The 19638-nt window shown below is 43.3% G+C and overlaps 1 protein-coding gene across 13 annotated transcripts in view; it reads left to right on the forward strand.

Annotated features, from left to right (window-relative positions):
- Positions 1 to 9120: 9120 nt before the first annotated feature.
- The window catches only part of GRM1 (glutamate metabotropic receptor 1), a 178855-nt gene continuing 168337 nt past the window's right edge, over positions 9121 to 19638 (forward strand). For 10 of the 13 annotated variants that reach the window (XM_085216980.1, XM_085216991.1, XM_085216982.1 and 7 more), the window contains exons 1-2: positions 9121 to 9253; positions 10566 to 11439. In XM_085216980.1, the coding sequence (XP_085073106.1) occupies positions 10674 to 11439 (766 nt within the window). In that variant the 5' untranslated portion in view covers positions 9121 to 9253; positions 10566 to 10673. Of the gene's footprint in view, positions 9254 to 9526; positions 9648 to 10565; positions 12410 to 19638 lie in introns of those variants that run through there. The other 3 variants (XM_085216981.1, XM_085216989.1, XM_085216986.1) reach the window with 3 other exon arrangements.

Raw genomic sequence — 19638 nt, forward strand, 5'->3', positions numbered from 1 at the left:
AAGACAGACAAAATCTGTGCAGGTACCATTTAGAAATCAGAAACACAAGAGGAACTAAGATGTTTCCTATGTAGCACTAGCAAGTGTCTGCTGAATTTAAATAATGACATGGAAATCAATCTCTGCCCATTCCTGTAGGGACAATTAGCAGCTGTTAAATCAATTGAGCTGGTTTGGGATAATTTATTGGGAACTTAAGATTTGCAGCTAGAGAAAAAGTGCGGTGAAAATGAAAAAGAGCCTTTTTAGAGATTGTTGCCAAGAAAGAGGAAACAAAAATAAAAACAAGTGCATGCTGTTGCTATCAAGATGATGCCCAGTGGAATAAAAATAAAAGGCTATGCCACTAAATTAATATGTTCTCACACAACAGGACTGTATGAATGATTTGAAAACCATGAGGACAATTTACTTTAAACTCGTCATTGCATATATACAGATGTTCTCTAAATAACACAATTAACTGCTATTTAGAAATTTTTCCTTAGGTGAATTCTCTTAATTCAGTGAAGTAAGTGTTGATTACATATATACTTTCTGATTTAGAGGATGATGGCAGAATACCTCAGCCATGTGTTCTTCCTGTTTCTTCATTCGTTGCAAATCAAGTTTCACTAATCACCTTATGAGTTACAATTAGTAGCCTATAAATACAATTTACACAAATGATAGAATTAGTGTTTCCATAAGGCGCCCACCTTTATAACCAAGTCGCAAGTAGTTATGCACACACGATCCATCTGCCTAATGATCACTCCATCTTCCGCCTCTGGTGGTTGTCTCTCTTTAGTCCCTAGGGCAAAGATATCCCATCCCGTGGCTGGCCCAACACGATGCCAGCTGGACACCTGGTTGTCACTGATAGTTATTTTGCCTACTTCTCGGTGTGGTTATTTATATAGACCTACTTCTTCTATTCAACTACAGACCTTCAAAAAGTTGAACAAATATATTTATCTTTGAAACTTTTTCAAATTTCACTGAATTTTATTTTCTAGTTTCAGGCTGAATAGTTTCTGGTAACTGGTTGGTAGGGAGGTGTTGCATTAGTAGGTAGAATAAATACAGCAGCTTTTTCTCCTTAGACAACTAAGATAAATTGTTTTGTTTAACCATACATTAACCATATGAGAAGTTCTTCTCTGTGCATTTTGTGCATTGCTTCTGGCCTTCCTTTTTGGTCATTTTCAGTTTAAGTCCCTGGCTACAGACATCAAGTATGATTTTCTAAAGAAACTAACGGGCTTAGGTGCATCATTTTTCTTAATGTCCAAATCAAAGCTTATGAGAGGGTCTCAAATTTCAGAGCATTTTTACTCAAGTGCTTACAAAATATCAGGGCCTGTTTGTGTTTTATAGCTATGTTTTTCTCTGTAAGAACTGAAAATTTTGTAACAGCAAAATGTGAAATCAAATATGCTTTTGGGTTTAGGTGAATAATTAGAATTACAAAAGTACGAGGACTGAAAAACTGCTATGAAGTTTTTGAGTGGTTTTGAACAGGTTTGCTTGTTATCAACAGCTACCAGTGAGAAAAGATGACAAATAGCTTGTCTTTTGTTCAGTATGTTTAAATTTAGCATAGTGATGCGTGTCCATGCTTTTGGTTCTGTAGCATCACCAATTATTCAATAAGTAAATGTAGACGTTCTCAGCTTTGATTCCGCAGGACTTCAGCAGGCGACCCAAGCTACCACCTGCCTCCTTCCTTATTTAGATTCCCCTTCCAAAGACAGTGACAAGCAAATGTCTTTTGCATTGTAAGTTGAAAATCATCCTTATGGGGCATTACAAACTCTACTGTCTCACCACATCTACAGAGCGCTACTGGTTTCAGCAATGTTCTGAGCATCTTCCTGATCATGATAGTGTAGCGTAGATTGGTACAGCAAAGCATAGCATAGCGTAGTATAGCACAGCACAGCATAGGGAGAAAAATGGTTTGGCAGTTTGCAAGACCTTTAGGTCTATATCTAATATGTCTTTCAAAGACCAACAGGCTGGAAATCTCTGGGCAGTGGTGTAACTTGATCCATCTCATGGAGTTACCACAATTGTTCATCCAGGAGGAGATTTGCCTAAGGAATTGGTTTGCCTCAGCCTGCTCTCAGGCAGATATGTATAGCTGGGTTTCCAGCTGTATTAATTTTCAATGTGCTATCAAAAATGAATATTCACAAGAGCAAGGATTATACACCAAACTAACACAGCAAAGGACTGTTGATCCATTACAGGGATTTAAAGGCCAGTTACATTGTCATCAGTACCAGCATGGTACTGTAATGGTCATGAGGTGCTTCTGAGAAGTACTTGAGCCTACAATAATCACAGCAGGATTAACTGCTGGGATCTGGGATACAAAAACTGGCTGAGATCTGACCCATATCAGACTCAAAAAAGGAGGATTATCAGTCATTTAAGAAGGACATGCAGGAGAATAAACACTCAAATATAGTGTTTGAAGGCCTGTGACCTAATGCATGAACCAAATGGGAGCCATTCATCATAAGTGAATTAGAGAAATAAAGAAAATATTACCTAGTTATCTAATGTGTGTCAAAAGGCAAGTAGCTGTTGGAAATGCAAGACAGAAAGCATTTGATTATACATACTAAGACACAGCATGCATAATCAATGCATTCAAGCTGCTGGATCACCTGAACGTTAGCCATTTCATCAGCAATACTGGTGTTATGCTTAATGTTTCTTATTCTGCTTTAATGATGGCAATTTGATGATAAATTCAGTGTTAAGTAAAGTTGCATATCTGGACAGGAGTAAAAAAATCTGATTCCGGAGAAACTCAGATTTGAAGCACCATAAGGACTGGGCAGTTGCATCTCGTGGCTAAGGAGCCAGGTACCCCAGGTGAGGAACAGGCTCCCAGCATCCCTTAACTGGCAGTGGGCCTGTGAGACAGTGCAGCCATGCAGCCATTTGAATGGAGTGAAATCACAGAGAAAAAGCAATTAATGTGTCACCATACCACAGCAGCATGCTGTCAGGGAAGTGAGACAAAAGAGAGTTATTACAATGATCCTCATGGATCTTGAAGTAATGAAATGCTTCCAGAAATGCTTTGCCTAGATAGTCTAAGTGATAAAGTCTGCATGGAAATGCTCTTATCAAGGCAATTCCTCATGAGGAATATAAATAAAACAAGTATTTAAAAGAAACATATGTACTCAGATATTGTTCTTGTTTTTATTAAAGAAGATGCCAGAACACATATAAATGCTTATTAAGAACTATTTTCTATTGTCTCTGAACTAAGCTGTTATATTGCAAATGTGTTTTTTTATCTGTTGATATTCTGAACAAAAGAATTAAACAGTGTGCACCTGTGTTGGAACTAGATTATCTTTAAGGTTTCTTCCAGCTCAAGCCACTTTATGATTCTACGAAATGGTAAAGTTTGCATCTCATACCTGAATATTAGCTTCTTCATTGTGTATTAATTTATTAGAGTAACAGCTATGTATTATAAATAAGTACTGTGTTATCTAATATTTTACTTAACATTTCATTGGCTGAACCATTGGGTTTTGTCGCAGAGAATTTTTCTACTGCTGGTTACAGTATACAGTGCATTTCCTATATCTCTTTATTTCTGTGTCTGTGTAATACGAATCCAAACCATGTTTTTTTCATCCTGTCAGTCAGTTCACTTATTTTGCTCAATTCTTATTGTCAATACTACAATGAAGGCAAGGCTGATACAATCTCAGAGTGGGGAAATCCATGACACCACATCCCTTTGAAGCCACTTACATTCCTACAGCTTACAGTGTCTCAAACCACGGATCTGCTCTGAGATGTGCCTATTCTTCTAATCATTCCTTCTCTGTGTTCATTTACACGTGTATAGAGAGAGTAAAAGGAATAAAAGGAATCTGTCTGATGTTAGTGGTTTTCAGGCATACTATTTGCTCAGAACAAATGTAAATGCATAAAGATGCAAAGTAGAAAATGATATAATTTCATTTAAAGGTCACCATGAAATTCTACTTATCTTTAAGGTTTTCCATTCTTTCATTCCTTATCTGCTATCCCAGACACTCAAAATCAGGTATTTATGTAAGCTGATGATGTGTCTTGCACAAAGTGTTACCTAAATGGGAAAAGAATGTAAATTTCTGCCTAAGTCAGTGTACCGCTTTGATCCATTAATTTTGGAGGGTTTTTTGTTTGTTTGTTTGTTTGAGAATGAAATATGTTCTTTGAAATGTGTCAGACATTTATTATACATGGCTTGATTGCTAAACTGACATTTGCGAAACCTCTGTCAATTCTTTAATCAAGTGTAAAATAATAATGATGTTTGGGGAAGACTGCTAGCCTTTCCTATCTCTGACATTTGTGATTTTTAATGTGACTTTATTTTTCTTTCTTTTTTGTACAAAATATCTGGAAGGGAAATAAATGGTGAAATGAAGGACACAAATAACAGCTGGTAAATCCAGAACTGTTTTCTTCAGTACTAACTGTAGTTACTGGAGAAAATTTCAGAGATTAATATATACTTACAGGTTCCCCTCTGAGTGGTGCAGAGGTGTGTTGTCATACTGCAGTCTGAGAGTGAACTTTTGGTCTTCCTGAGTTACCTTTTCCTTTTGTAACTAAATTTTGCAGTGTAAGGGCTTACTGACCCACAGCTCTGGTGTGAAAGACTGGGTGGCAGAAAGAATAAGAATATCTTTTCCTCATCTGCGCAGCGAAGACTTTCTTTCCACAGGTTTTACTGGTTTTCTGTGGTACCAGATTGGATTCCTGCAGGTGGCTTTACACAGAGCTGTCCTTGAAAATCACCAAAAAATTTCAGCCAGTGGATGCTTTTAACTGTCAGACTTCCCACAAGCACAGCACCAAATTAAGAGCACGGGAACTTCTAGTGAAATTCCACATCCTATTAGTTACAGTCAAATGCAGTAGATGTGTCCAGTTATCCTGTGTTCAAACCATGTAGCCAAGGTTGCATCTCTCCCTTCACACTTACATAATGGAAGTCCCTGCCTGGTGAGTCCAGCCAGAGATGTTCATACCAGCATTTCCTAACGGACCTGGGAGTCTGTATGTTTTAAATAGGGAGTTTGAAACTCAGAAATGATAGCCCTTTTAATCTGAAATGCTTTTCCCTCCTTGGCTTGATGTAGAACAAGATTGCTGGTACGCAGGTCCCAGCACAAATCTATTTGCTCAGCTTGCTTCTTAGGGGATTATTTCAGGGAAGTCAAAGGATTTCAGGGCAAGAGAGCTAGCTTTATCAAAACTAATTGAGCTGGATAGAATCAGCTTGTGTAAGAATGCATCATAAATATTGTGCAGCATTTTGGCCTAGAGGGCACCATAAGTACATTTTTGCAGTTAAGTAATAAGTAAATATAGGAGTGTCCTGGAACATTACCCAGGAGTGAATATCCACCCTGCCTTGCACTGAAGACAATCACGTGGCTTCTCATTCACTCTAGTGAGCACTTCCCCACAACCAGAAAGACAAAACTCTTCAGACACCCACACAGTGGGGAGCCCCGGGTTAGGGCACATGCCTCTTTCTGTGGTGATGGGAAATGGGGTCCTTTCAGCTGTTGTGTGTTGTTTGGGTGTTGTTTCATGGAAGAGAAAACCATTTGGGAAATGAGCTTTTCATCATAAGAAGCCAGGCTCTGTCCCTTTGGGAGCAGTCTGATCCCTCTCCTTGGCAGTCTTCACAGTGAACTTTTCCTGAGGGTTTATTTTTTAATATGACCTTATAAAGCAATCTGATGTTAATTTAAAAAAAAAAAAAAAGTAATAATCTTAAAAGAATCAATTTTAGCTTAATAACAGCTCTGCTAGGCAGAAATTGAAACTGCTGAATGTATGAATAAGCCCAGCCTATTCATCACATCATGGAGCCTATAATCCTTAGAGAGTGACAAAAATCCACGAGACATCCCTGAATGCTGAATTTTGCATTGATTTGGATCTCACACTTATTTGAGAAACCTTTGAAATCATAACAAGGCAGACAGTTCTTTCCTGACTAAATCTCTGAGGAGGTATTTCGATTATTTTGAAAAGATGTGAAGTCTTCTCAGTCTGTGAAACATACTCAGGATGCTGTGACATGAGGCAGGGCATAAGCAGGAGGTGCACAGCTACCAGTGGAAGCCTTCACATTCCCAGGGATCCTTGTGGTGAATGAATACATATGTCTGCCATAAAAAGAGCAGAGAAGAGCAGACCAATATAACCATAAGTCTGTGTAGATGCTATTGCTCAAAGTGTCACAGAGGTGAGTCCTAAATTTCATGGGTTAATCCTATTTAATTTTATTGGATCTCCTGGTACAAGGAACAGCTAAGCATTCAGATCTTTTTGAAGATCCATATATGCTGACGTCGATCCATTAATGTTCATTTCCTAGCTCTTGAAGCAAATAAGAGTAAGTATTAAAAACAGTTCAAAATGCTGTTTCTTTGTTTCTTAGCAGATAGCGTGACTTAATAGCTTAAATATAAGAAAAGGTGGGAATGACAATGTAGCTAGCACATTCCTTAAATGGAAACCAATGAGAAGCATTTGCTTTGCTAAGGAGAGTGTTATCCTCCTTTCTGAGGAGAAAATATACCAAATATATTAGTAAGATTAAAATCCCTGTTTCAACTGCTACATGATGACTGTAAACCTTTGTTCACAAGCAAATATTTCAGTGTCTGATACAGTGTCTGTGCATGTTTTGTATGCATGCTGTGTATGTACAGAAGGTGGCTTCAGTAAATCATGAAAAAGAAGACTTTGAGTGAGCAGAATAGAAAATATTACTGAGAACTCATACAATAGCTAGTATGTGTGTAAACCGACTTCAGAAGGACAACATGAACTTTGCATTTGTTTTCAAGGCGTAATAAAATTACACAGTTTTAGAGGTATTGACTCACACAGGATAGCTTTAAATCTGCCCAATATTGTAGCTGGAGAGGCTGCACAGTTAAAAAGCCAACCCGACTTTCCTCTTGGGAGGAGGTGGCAGAGAGAGGAACTGTTTTAACAAACCAGAAGTAGGAGCTTGTTAAGTCTGGTTTCAAGCCTTCTGTCCTTGCTTTTCCAAACCATCTCCTTTCCAAACAGTTTTATAAAATACACTGCTCTTATCTCGTTACAGCTGACCAGATCTTTCCCAACAGAAGATTCTCTTATGAAAGAGGCCATGTTGTTGAAATAGGAGCATTTAACAGGAGTGTGCCTCCTGTTGGAAGAAAAAAATATATATTTGGGAGAAGAACTGGAAAAGAACCTCCATTTTAAGCTGACGATTGATTTCATGTGAAGTAAAAATGATGATACACTGTGTTTCATAATAGAAAATCTTAAAACTGAAATAGGAATAAAACATTTTTATACTATCAAAATAAAATATTTCAATAAACCTGGTATGCGATTTTTGAATTGTGTTTCATGGGAGACTGAAAATTTTTCACTCCATGTCCGGGAAGAAAATAGTTAACATCACATAACCTCCCATGGAATGCCAGTGCTACTTACAGCCTAGCTCCAGCTTTTCTCTGCTGTTGCCCCAATCCCCTGCCTGTCTGATGGCAGCTCCTCTCTTCACAAGATCCTGTGTAGTGCACAAGCTCCTCTGCACAAAGTTCTGTGGAGTGCCACAGGGATGGCTGCCTGGTGGTGAAGGCCCCTTGTGTTCAGAAACATGGGACAATGGTGACACTGGGAGCATGGGTTGATGGTGCAGTGAGTGATGCTGGTTCTATGGGCAGGAACATGTTCAGGATGGCACATGATGACACCTCCCTGTGGTGTGAGCCTATGTTCATATAGCAGCAACAATAAAATGGCAGTTCTATCTGGTCTGCTGGGGCTGATGGAACATACCAGGCTGCCTGTGTGGTTGACACCTGGAAATGCCACTAGAGAGAAAAAGCAACATGATGGCCCTGAGATCCCTCTGCCTCTTTGGGCTTCCAGGAGCCCTTTCCAAAGCCTGCAAGCTTCCCAGGTTCTTCTCATGAGTTCCAGATCCCTGCCAGCTGCCCTCCTAGTCTTTTAGTTATGTCATCATTGAAATCATTTGCTGGCACAGATTGCCCAGAGAAGATGTGGATGCCTCAACCCTGGAGGTGTTCAAGGCCATGTTAGATGGGGACCAGGGCAGCCTGATGAGGATTGGCAACCCCACCCATGGCAGGGGATTGGAACTGGGCAATCTTTAAGGTCCCTTCCAAACTAAGCCATTCTATGATTTTGTAATTCCATGATTCTGTGTTCTGTGCCAAGAACAGAGAGTAAACTCTAATTATTAAAGTGTGGGAAAAGGGGAATTTGTTCTCCCTTTAAGGGCACACCTGGTTGCCTTCAGGTCTGGTGCTGGCAGTGCTGCCCTGGGCCATTCCTCCATAAAAAATATGCCAGGTCACAGCTCTGTGATTACAAAAAGAGCACAAATATTGACATGGGGAGGAGGCAGCTCTGAGGCAGCATTCGTTGCAAAGCTTCTCATTCAAGCAATAGTTAAATGTTTGTCCTTGCCTCTTTCTTTCAAAAGTAGGACAAATATCTATAGAGTTCCCAGCGGGGAGGTAATCTAACTTTAACTTTCCCACAGCCAAGTAAAACACCCGAGACCTGTGTTAGGGATGCAAGCAGGTCGTCTGAATTATGATTATTCAATCTGGTATTATTTTAATCTGACATGCCTCTCACGTGCCTTTACGGAGGCTCATCTTGACCTGAAAACAGTAATCTCAACGCCTTCTTCCTTACAGGTTATTTATCCTGTTGCAATACATTTATAATATATATTTAATATAATATAATAAAATATATATATTTATTTTCATAGTGACAGCCTGGCTGTTGAGTCTCCCAGCGTGGTCTGAGTCCTTTCCGAGTGCCAGTCCCTTGCTTTGGGTTTCTCTAATTTGGCGAGAAGATAACGAATAAAGAGCCGCGGGGGGAGAGACCAACACCTCCCCGCGGCGGCTGCGTGCTCCGGGTGACGCCTCCTCGTTCGCTTCCAAGACAATAGCCGAAGAAATTAAGGAGGGGGAGAAAATGCCCGATCCCGCCGTGTGAGATAATGGATGAGCGCGGGGTGACCTGTTTTTTTCCTTGCGGTGGAGCGGTGCCGAAGACAGAGGGCACCAACGCCCAGCCCACAGCCGTCGCCCCGCCGCCAGCGCGCCAGCTCGGGGCGCCCGGGCAGCCGCCGGTGCCTGCTTCGAGCGGGCAGCGAACGCCGGCCTCACCGCGCCAGGTACGCCCCGGGCTGCCAACCCTGCGGGGCGCTGCGGACCGGAGAGGGCGAGGGACGGCCGGGGAAACCCCCCGCGGGCAGCGCGGCTCTTCCCCGAGACTCGGCTGCCCCGCAGCGTGTATCCCCTCCGCTGCGGCGGCACCCGCACCTCTGCGCGTTGCTCGGAGGGCTGGTCGGGAGGCCGGCCGGCGTGCCTCGGGCTCTGCGTTGCCGTGTCGGTGTGGCGGGGTGTCGGTGTATCGTCGTGTCGCTGTGTCTGGCTGTAGGTGCGGGAAGGCAGCTACAGTGGCTCCAGGCGGGGGCAGAAGTTTGGGGGAAGCGTCCGGCGGCTGGGTCGGCGGTGCGGGACCGGGGCAGCGGAACGACGGGACGGCGGGGACCGCGGGACGCCCGGGTACCGGCTCCAGGGCAGCGGGATGGAGCGCGGGCGGCGCGGATGCCGGGGCGGCGGAAGCCGGGGCCGGGCTCAGAGCTCCTGTCGCCGGGCGCTGTCCGTGGTGCTGGCGCCGCCGCCGCGCAACAGGGACCGCTCTCCGGCTGCCTGGCGGCGGAGGCCGTTTCCGCGGTGCTGGAGGCGGTGGCCGTGCCGCCCGGCCCCGAGCACGGCGCGGAGCCTGCAGGCACGGTCGCCGGGCTCGTCGGTTCCCCTAGCCCGAACGCTGCCTGCGAGGCGTGCCGGCAAAACGTAGCAGGACTTTGCCCGCCGTTGCCGTAGTAACTGGAGTATTTTCCCTCCGGGCAGGTGTGTGTCCCTGGTCGGAGTACAGCTTTGCTCCTGACAGGCAGAAAAGTTAAGCTAAAAGGGGCCCCTTTCTTCTCCTTTCCGCTGACCTTTAAATGACATTTCCCGTCGGTGGCAGAGCAGAGCTCTCGCTCTCTCTTCATCCCTTTTTTATCTCGGGAGAGGAAATACCCTAGCTGAGGACCTGAGGATGATGCCTTCGGACGGCAGTAAAGCGAGAGGGGCAGCGCTCGGCACCGCGTCCCTGGCTGGGGAGGGCTGTGCCGCCTCCCGGAGCGCCGAGTGTCCCGCCAAACTTTCGGCTGTGCCGCGGGCGGGGCGCGGAAAGGCGCGGCCGCCTGGGCGGGAGAGGCGGGCTCAGGAGCAGTTCCCATGAACAGACGCAGGGGAGTGTGGCAAAGGCAAATAAACACACACCTTAATTCTTCTTGAAACATGCTTCCAAGAGCCTTTACCGGAGCTAACTGCCCTACGAAAGCACTGACCTCCTCGAAGCATGCCTCTCTGTTGAGCTCTGATTTGACGTTGAATCCCCAATGAGCGTTTCATACCCCGTTTCTGTGCCACCAGGTTAAAAGTCACTAGGATGACAGCTGCCTGTGCACCCTCGAGAGTTGTGCGGTGAGACGTGGCTGCGATGGTATTAGGAGCAACCCGAGAACCGGCGGGGGGCAGCGGATGCCGTTCCCTACATGTGCTCACAGCGTACGCATCCAAGAAGATCCCACTGGAGCCGTAGCCCCACCGCGGACAGCACCGTGCACCGCAATGACCGCTGTGCTGCCTCTCGTGCTGCCTGCGCTGCTGCTGGCAGGTGCCGCACTGCCACCAGCTGCTGCCTCTGCGCAGCGCTCTGTGGCCCGCATGGACGGGGATGTCATCATTGGTGCCCTCTTCTCGGTCCACCATCAACCACCAGCTGAGAAGGTGCCTGAGAGGAAGTGTGGGGAGATCCGGGAGCAATACGGCATCCAGCGGGTGGAGGCCATGTTTCACACCTTGGACAAGATCAACGCTGACCCAGTGCTGCTGCCCAACATCACGCTGGGCAGCGAGATCCGCGACTCCTGCTGGCACTCCTCGGTGGCCCTGGAGCAGAGCATTGAGTTCATTCGGGACTCGCTCATCTCTATCAGGGATGACAGGGAGGGCGCTGGGCGCTGCCTCTCCGACTCACAACCACAGCCCCCAGGCCGCCTGAGGAAGCCCATTGCAGGAGTCATCGGCCCTGGTTCCAGCTCAGTCGCCATCCAGGTGCAGAACCTGCTGCAGCTCTTTGACATCCCACAAATTGCCTACTCTGCCACCAGCATCGACCTGAGCGACAAGACTCTCTACAAGTATTTCCTCCGTGTGGTGCCCTCTGATACACTCCAAGCCCGCGCCATGCTTGATATTGTCAAGCGTTACAACTGGACTTACGTGTCTGCTGTGCACACTGAAGGTGGGTCCAGGGGGAAGGTGGGAGCCCACAGTGCCCCTCCACTGCCCAGGAGCAGATGGATTCTGCCTGGGCTGAGTCGAGACCCTGTGGTGCCTGTCCAGGGGGTCCTGTGGAAAATAGAGGGCAGTAGGGCTGTTCTGTAGGATTCTAATGTAAAGATGTTGACCTGAACTATATGTTCATAGTCAACAGATTTCCTTCTTTTTAATGTCTTGCATTAAAAGAAAAGGTTGTTTTATAAAGGAGCGTCAGCTTATAGGCTGGGTGGAGACCAACATAAATTACAGAAATTATTTTTTCTTATAGGTGGCAAACTCTTGTGATAGATTACTGTGGCATTTCTATAGTCCAATTATGGACCCCAAAATGGGATTTTCAAGTATAAAATTGCAAAGCTGATCTTATTGCTGTAATTATGCAGCTGTTCTCTTTACCTGAGCATATATCTGCTGTGGATTTGATTTACGATTCCCCCCCTGGTTACAGAGCTGACTCCACACCTTTTCTTCTCACAGAGATGGCTCAGTAAAAAGTGCGAAGAACATACGCTGTTATGAATAAATAAAGAAATCTCCAGTAAGATTTGCATATACAACATGCAAAGATGAATCGGATTAAATTGAATACTTAAGACATAAAAGTGCTGCAATTCTGAAAAAAAAAAATGCATATGTAAGACCAGGAAGCAATGACCTGACATTTGCAGTTCATTTTATGCCCTGTCACAGATGAGAAAATGAAATGCTGGAAGGAGTGGAACACGAGCTATTAGGATTCCTTACTGCTGACAGATAGGATTAGATGTTGTGCCAGGCTGGGGTGAAAAATAAACATCGAGGGGGTGAATTATGTGTGGATGCAAACTGCCGAGCTCCACTCCGTGCACTTCTGGGGAGCTATGAGCTCACCCTGGCTGAGAGCTGCCTGAGAGGATCTGCTCACTCCATGCAGATGCAACTCCTTAATGCAGGTAGGATTTATCTCTCTAGGAAAAAAACTATAGCTTCTAAAGGTTATTTGTTCATTCATTTTTAAAAGATCATTGTAAGTAGTAATTTAATCCATTGCTTGCAAGAATTTTTAATTCCATACCTATTTTTACAATAGATGGTGACTGAGGAAAAATGGTTGTTGCAAGACATTTTTGCAGGATTTAGACTGATACTTTTGAAAATAGTGGATCAGTTCTGCCCCACGACGTAACAATCTCCTCTTAGGAAACGTCATGAGGATTTTGCAGATTATGCAGTTCAAGTTACATATTTGCTTTTTTTTTTTTTTTTTTTAATCTGTATCTGCCATACCCTTATTGTTAGAGTGAGGCTGCAAATCCCACTGCAAATATATATAGCAAACCTCAACTTCTTTGTTTCTTCCAGGAAGATGTCATTAACCCCATGGCAATTGCTGATGGGTGGATTCCAAAGGGATTTTTTTTCCTGTGTGAATTGAAATTAGTAGATGTGAAATAGCTGTGAGTTATTGCAATTCTGTTAGTTGAAATCCTGTGCATTCACAGTGAGAGCTGCTTTCTGGTATGTTAAAGGTGGGATTACTCTGCACAGGAAATACAGAGTCACTTTGAGTAATACTATGTGAATAGGAGCAGCTCCATCCGTTATATGTTTGGAAATAGAGGGATAAAGTGTAGTTAGAAACATTCTTCCTCCACACTTACTCATTGGCCGATGCACCATCTTAATAGTGGGCTGCAAACAATTCTGGGGTCTTACTGGTTGGGGAATCACATCAGTGGGCGTCATGAAAAATGGGACCATTCCTAGGAAGCATGCAGGTTGAAGTTGTGAAGAAGTTTCATTTTCAGAGCACTTCTGGTCTGATCTGACCACCTCTTGAGAGCTGCAGAGCTGCTGTTTCTGCCTAGTCCTCACTCTCACGGGGCCTTGCAGCTCAGTGCCTACAGGCACCCAGCCACAAGGGGATGACACGAGACCACCAGCCTATGGCCTGTGCCAGCCAGCAGTGCTCTATCAGTGACAACCCAGAGCTGACCTGAACATCTCGGCTCCTCTATTCCCCTTCCTCTGCTCCCATACACTGGATGGAGCTATTTGAGAGCCCCAAATGACACTGGTCTGCAGCAATGTACTTCTAATGAAAATCAGAAATAAATGCCGCATACTTCAGTGCCAATTTTCTTATCATGGAGCCACAAGAATCAAAAGATTAAAGTCACCCAGCCTGTGGCATGATGTCTTTCAAATAGTTCCCAGTATCCTTCTTTGCATGTGATGCGAAGATCACTCTTCTTGAGCTAATGCCATTAACACAATGAGAGGTCTTTGAGAGGTCTTGGATAACAGGGGAGGTCCCTGAAGACTGGAGGATAAGCAATGTCACTCCGGTCTTCAAAAAGGGCAAGAAGGAAGATCCGGGTAATTATAGGCCTGTCAGCCTCACCTCTGTCCCTGGAAAGGTGATGGAACAGCTTGTGCTGGATACCATCTCCAGACAACTGGGAGAAAAGGAGGTTATCAGGAGTAGTCAGCATGGGTTCACCAAGGGGAGGTCGTGCTCGACCAACCTGGTGGCCTTCTATGATGCTGTCACATGCTGGGTGGATGGGGGAAGAGCGGTAGATGTAGTCTACCTTGATTTTAGAAAGGCATTTGATACTGTCTCCCACGACATCCTTATAACAAAGCTGAGGAAGTGTGGGATAGACGAGTGGACAGTGAGGTGGGTTGAGAACTGGCTGACTGGCGGAGCGCAGAGGGTCGTCGTTGGTGGTGCAGAGTCTGGCTGGAGACCTGTAACCAGTGGTGTCCCCCAGGGGTCTGTGCTGGGTCCGGTCTTGTTCAACATCTTCATCAATGACCTTGATGAGGGGACCGTGGCCACCCTCAGCAAGTTTGCTGATGATACGAAGTTGGGAGGATTGGCTGACATGCCTGAAGGCTGTGCTGCCATTCAGCAAGACCTGGACAGGCTGGAGAGCTGGGCAGTAAGAAACCGGATGAGGTTCAACAAAAGCAAGTGTAGGGTCTTACACCTAGGGAGGAATAATTGCATGCACCAATACAGGCTGGGGGATGAGCTGCTGGAGAGGAGCTCTGCAGAGAGGGACCTGGGCGTCCTGGTGGACGACAGGTTGGCCATGAGCCAGCAGTGTGCCCTCGTGGCCAAGAAGGCCAATGGCATTCTGGGGTGCATTAAGAAGAGCGTGTCCAGCAGGTCAAGGGAGGTGATCCTTCCCCTCTACTCTCCCCTGGTAAGGCCTCATCTGGAGTACTGTGTCCAGTTCTGGGCTCCCCAGTACAGAAAAGACAGGGATCTCTTGGAAAGAGTCCAGCGGAGGGCCACAAAGATGGTGAAGGGCCTGGAGCATCTCCCCTGTGAAGAAAGGCTAAGTGAACTGGGTCTGTTTAGCCTTGAGAAAAGATGACTGAGAGGGGATCTGATCCAGGTTTATAAATATCTGAGGTGTGGCGGCCATAGCGGGGAGGCCAGTCTCTTTTCAGTGGTACGTGGAGACAGGACGAGGGGAAACGGACATAAGCTGCAGCATAGGAAGTTTTGCACGAATGTGCGTAAGAACTTCTTCACGGTGAGGGTGACGGAGCACTGGAACAGGCTGCCCAGGGAGGTTGTGGAGTCTCCTTCTCTGGAGATATTCAAGTCTTGCCTGGATGCCTACCTGTGTGACCTGGTGTGGGGAACCTGCTTTGGCAGGAGGGCTGGTCTCGATGATCTCTAGAGGTCCCTTCCAACCCCTACAATTCTGTGATTCTGTGATTCTGTGATTATTGGTGACCACTTTTACCTGTATACAGTCTCCGTGCACTAATATATGGTGGTGCATGGTGTTCTTTTGCACCATTGTTTATTAAGGTAAGTAAACACTGCACTTGATTAGAAACTTGTTAGTGAAAAAACCTGTTTTCAAAGGCCTGCTTAGCTCCCTTTAGATTAAAACTGACATAGAGCTTCCACATTGCAGAACAAAGGCAAGTTACTATGTCTGGTTGTTATGTATCTCAGTTGAGCATACTTACACGTGGTATAGAGCACATTTATTTCAGAGTAGGCAGCAGTCATGAAATGATGTGAGAAATCTGTGCGTCTGCCTGTGGAAGACTGTGTGACTATAGAGTAGCTGCAAGGCATTTTCAAGACTATTATTTTTTTAAGGATTCTTCAAAGGTACTTCAGTGTTGGAATACTTGGCATGGGTATCTTCTCAGCTCTTAGGCTTGGAAGGCATCCTTATCTAGAAATGCAGATAAGTGTCTGTCTAACTCCAGGCCAAGGCTTCATACGGAAATCAAAGGTCTTAAAAACACATGTATGAAGTTGGGCACAACTCTACGGGTGTTCCTGAATTCAGGTCATGTTCACACATACCAAGTGTGATAAGGGCTGTTTCCAGAAAGCACAGGGCACTTATTAGATTGCTGTGCATTACATTAGCTTCCCAGACCCTTAAGATGCCTACACACTAGCTGGTACTCAGCAGAGCCTCCAAAAAATCCCTCATCTTTATCCAAAATGCAGGAGAGATGATGATTTAAGAAGCCTTTATATGATCTCGCTTTCCAAGAGGGTCGCTTCAGAATAAGAAAATAGAAACAGTTAATGCGTGGGCCTGAATTTTCTTTTCAATCACTGGACTTTCAAAATGTGTGTAAGATTTTTGGTTTTGTGAACAGATCTGTTTGACTACTGACCATCTGCTATTTATGGACTATTTTTACTTTAGTGTACAAATACCCCTTTACAAACAACATTTAAATTCCAGCAGGTTAACATGTGGACTTGGTATAAATATCTTTAGAAATGGCCCTTTTAGTTAATTGCATCACATTCTGATTATTTATAGCTTTATTTTACTGATAGCACCAAAATATGATCAATTTGTAAGATTCTTGAAATAAATTATGAGAAAATGAATGGCAAAACAGTAAAAACTTTCCTATGAAAGTAGACAGCAGTGTATTTCATTATCTTCACAGTGATTTTTTTATAACCTGACTACCACACACTGTGTTCTACTAACATACAAGAAATTCATACGCACAGTTATATATACATGTTGGAATGAAAGTGATAAGGAGTAGACCTTGCTATTCATTGCAGATTTCACAGAAAAAAAAAAAATTCTTTTGTAGAACTCACTGAAGTAGCTTTAGATGTGCTAGAAAATAATACTCCTGTTTAAAGATAAGTGGGGCAATATCCACCAGATGGTTCAAAGGAATAATTTTGATACAACAAAATTGCTTTATTTCTCACAAGGTGTTCTTACAAGCTATTTCTAATAATGATTTATCATTAATTTCTTGGTGTTACTAGGATTGGTACTTTTCAGTTAAATTATGGCCAGTGAACAGCAACTTCAATTCCTACACTTGAAATTTCAGAATTTACCAATATTTCTACAATATTTCAACAGCCATAAAAAATTTCAAAACCTCATGAAGTGTGAACCGTGCCTGAGATGTTTGTTCCCAAATACATTCTCCTATCTATTTTTTTTCTCCATTTAAATAGCTTCACCTATCATCATCAGAGGCTTCCTGATAGGCAAAAAGGATAGAAAAATGTCCTAAGAAGGACAAATAGTAATTTAAAAACAGGCAAGGACTAGAATTCTCCCTGTATTGGACACATTAATTATATTTATTATAAGGTGTTGTGCTAGGAGAATCACTTACATTGATTGATGTTGACAAAAATATTGTATGCGTTCAACACTGCAGAGGATCAAGAGAAATTCCTTCTGAAATATATATTGCTTTGCAGTACTCCTAAATTCAGAAATAATCAAAGTTTTCAGCTGCACAACTGGCAGCTACATGAGTTAAATCACCTCAAAAAACTCATCTAACTTCTGTGCCTGACTTCTCAGAAATATTACTGGAGTACATATTTATCAGCAGACTCTGTGGATTCATTTGTGCTTCACTTCAGGTTTTTTTGTTTGTTTGTTTGTTTTTTTCTTGAATTATTCCCCTGTTTTCAGATATGAATGTTCCATATTCCTTGTAAACTCCTTTAGGATTCTTGTCGCAATGAAAACTGTTTTAAAAAAAAGTAAAACAATTCAGACGATCTCAAAAACCATGTGAAAATAGCTCCACAATAATTCCTTTGAAATATAGTTCACAAGATGAAGGTGGTTATTCTTAGTTTTCTCAGACAGAAAAATAAAAACTATCAAGTGTTATAAGTAGGAATAGTGCGATCCATTGAAAAAGAATCGTCAGGGATCTGATGAGCCACTGAATTGGTAGCTGCAGTAGGAGCTATAAGAATGACTGCACTTGCCATACTCAATCTAGAAAAATACCGGTCGAAGTCACTACTAACTGGTGCTCACTGACCTGTGTGAAAAACCATTGATTTCAGTACATTTTCTGGGTGGCAGGTGTTCACAGCATAGGCCACCATCACAGATGGCACTAATTAACACCTGTGCTGACAGTCTGATGGGAACGGCCAAACACTGGTCAGACACGAACTAGAATAGCTTTTCAGCAAAGGAAGCTCTCTCTCCATCTCTTCACTAAGGGAATTGTTTATTGTGAAAAATAACCTCTTAGCTGAGAATCATAGAATCATAGAATCACAAGGTTGGAAACAACCTGCAAGATCATCTAGTCCAACTGCCCTCCCATTACCATTGCTACCACAAGCTACTAAACCATATCTCGTAGCTCCTCATCCAGACGCCTCTTGAACACCATTAACATCTAGGGAAATATTCTATACTAGTCCTTCATCAGTGGGATGAATATTAAAAGAAAGAAGAGCAGGGCACACACAGAGCACACCTTCACGGCTACCAGGTGAGAAGCTGCCAATGGACCTTTCCTGTGTGAATTTGACTAATCCCTTTTTGCATCTATTTTTATACCTTTCTCTCTGGTGTCTTAACAGTGAATTGCATGTTGTGTGAATAAGTATTTCCTCTTATTTACTTAAATTTGTTCCTTGCCGATTACATTACAGTCCTACATTTGTACAAAACTTCTTATCATTTGTTAATCCTGATGATAATTTTGTTCTTCTGATTTTAGCAGGAAATGTGCGGGTAACAGTTGTATGCATTGTTTGAGGTGGAGTAAACATGGTTATATTCAATCATGAAGTAACTTGTTCTATATTGCTCTTGCACCTTTCCTGATAAAATTCTACTGGTCCGCTACCTTTTCAGCTCCCACAGTGCACTGAATAGATGCCAATAGAAAATACTTTTAAATGACAACAATACCTTTTTCTTAGAAGGTAAAGTCTAGTTCATAGGCTATTGTACACAGTAGTTTCCTCATATGTGTTATTCCACATTAATTAACACAAAATTTATTTCCTATCCTTTTGTTCCTATCTGTTACCCAATTCTTAATCCATAGCAGGACATTCTTTCTAATCAATATTACTTCTGCTTCTGTGAGAATCACTACTGAGGGATCTCATCAAAAGTTCTCTTAAATTCCAAATGTTTTATAGTCATTGTATCATTCACACGGCTATTACTCCATCAAAAAAATCTAGTAAACTTCTGAGGTATGTACATAGGTCACTCTGAAAGTAATGCCTCCTGTTTATTTCACTGGAAATTACAACTTCATAGAGCACAATAACAGAATTTGGTAGAGCAAATTCAGTGATACGTCAGCTACAAAACACTATTTTTCAACACAGTCACCACCATTAGCTATACATTTTTGCCAGTGATGAACAAAAGCCTGCATGCTGTACTCGTAAAAATCTGCCCCAGTGGAAGTACCCACTGTCACCACTGCTGAAATGCACCACTCACCACCTTACTGTGCTCACATTCACTGTTTGGTTCCCATCAATGTTCAGCAGGGGTTGATGAATGCCTCTCTGCTGCTGTCTGTCACACAGCAACAAAATGTAACAGAATATGGGTGGGTAGGTTCAACTTCTACTGCTGTACCACCAACATCTGCCTCTGATGCTGTGGACCAATAGCCCTTGTATTTTCTCTGTAGAAACTGTGTTGGTTCTTCTCTGATATATTTATTTACTTGTGTATCAATACTGTTTTTGTTATTGTTTCAACTAGTTAGCTTTATACTGTGAATGTCACAAGTCTCTTTGTTCACTGGGTCACCCTCTACACTCTAAACACTCTATAAATTCTCTTAATGATTAAATCTAATATATAAAATGACTTTTTCCACTTTACTGCTGCCATCTGTTTTGGTACTA

The sequence above is a fragment of the Meleagris gallopavo genome, chromosome 2 (assembly GCF_905368555.1).
Source record: "Meleagris gallopavo chromosome 2, MGAL_WU_HG_1.1, whole genome shotgun sequence".
Lineage (NCBI taxonomy): Eukaryota > Metazoa > Chordata > Aves > Galliformes > Phasianidae > Meleagris > Meleagris gallopavo.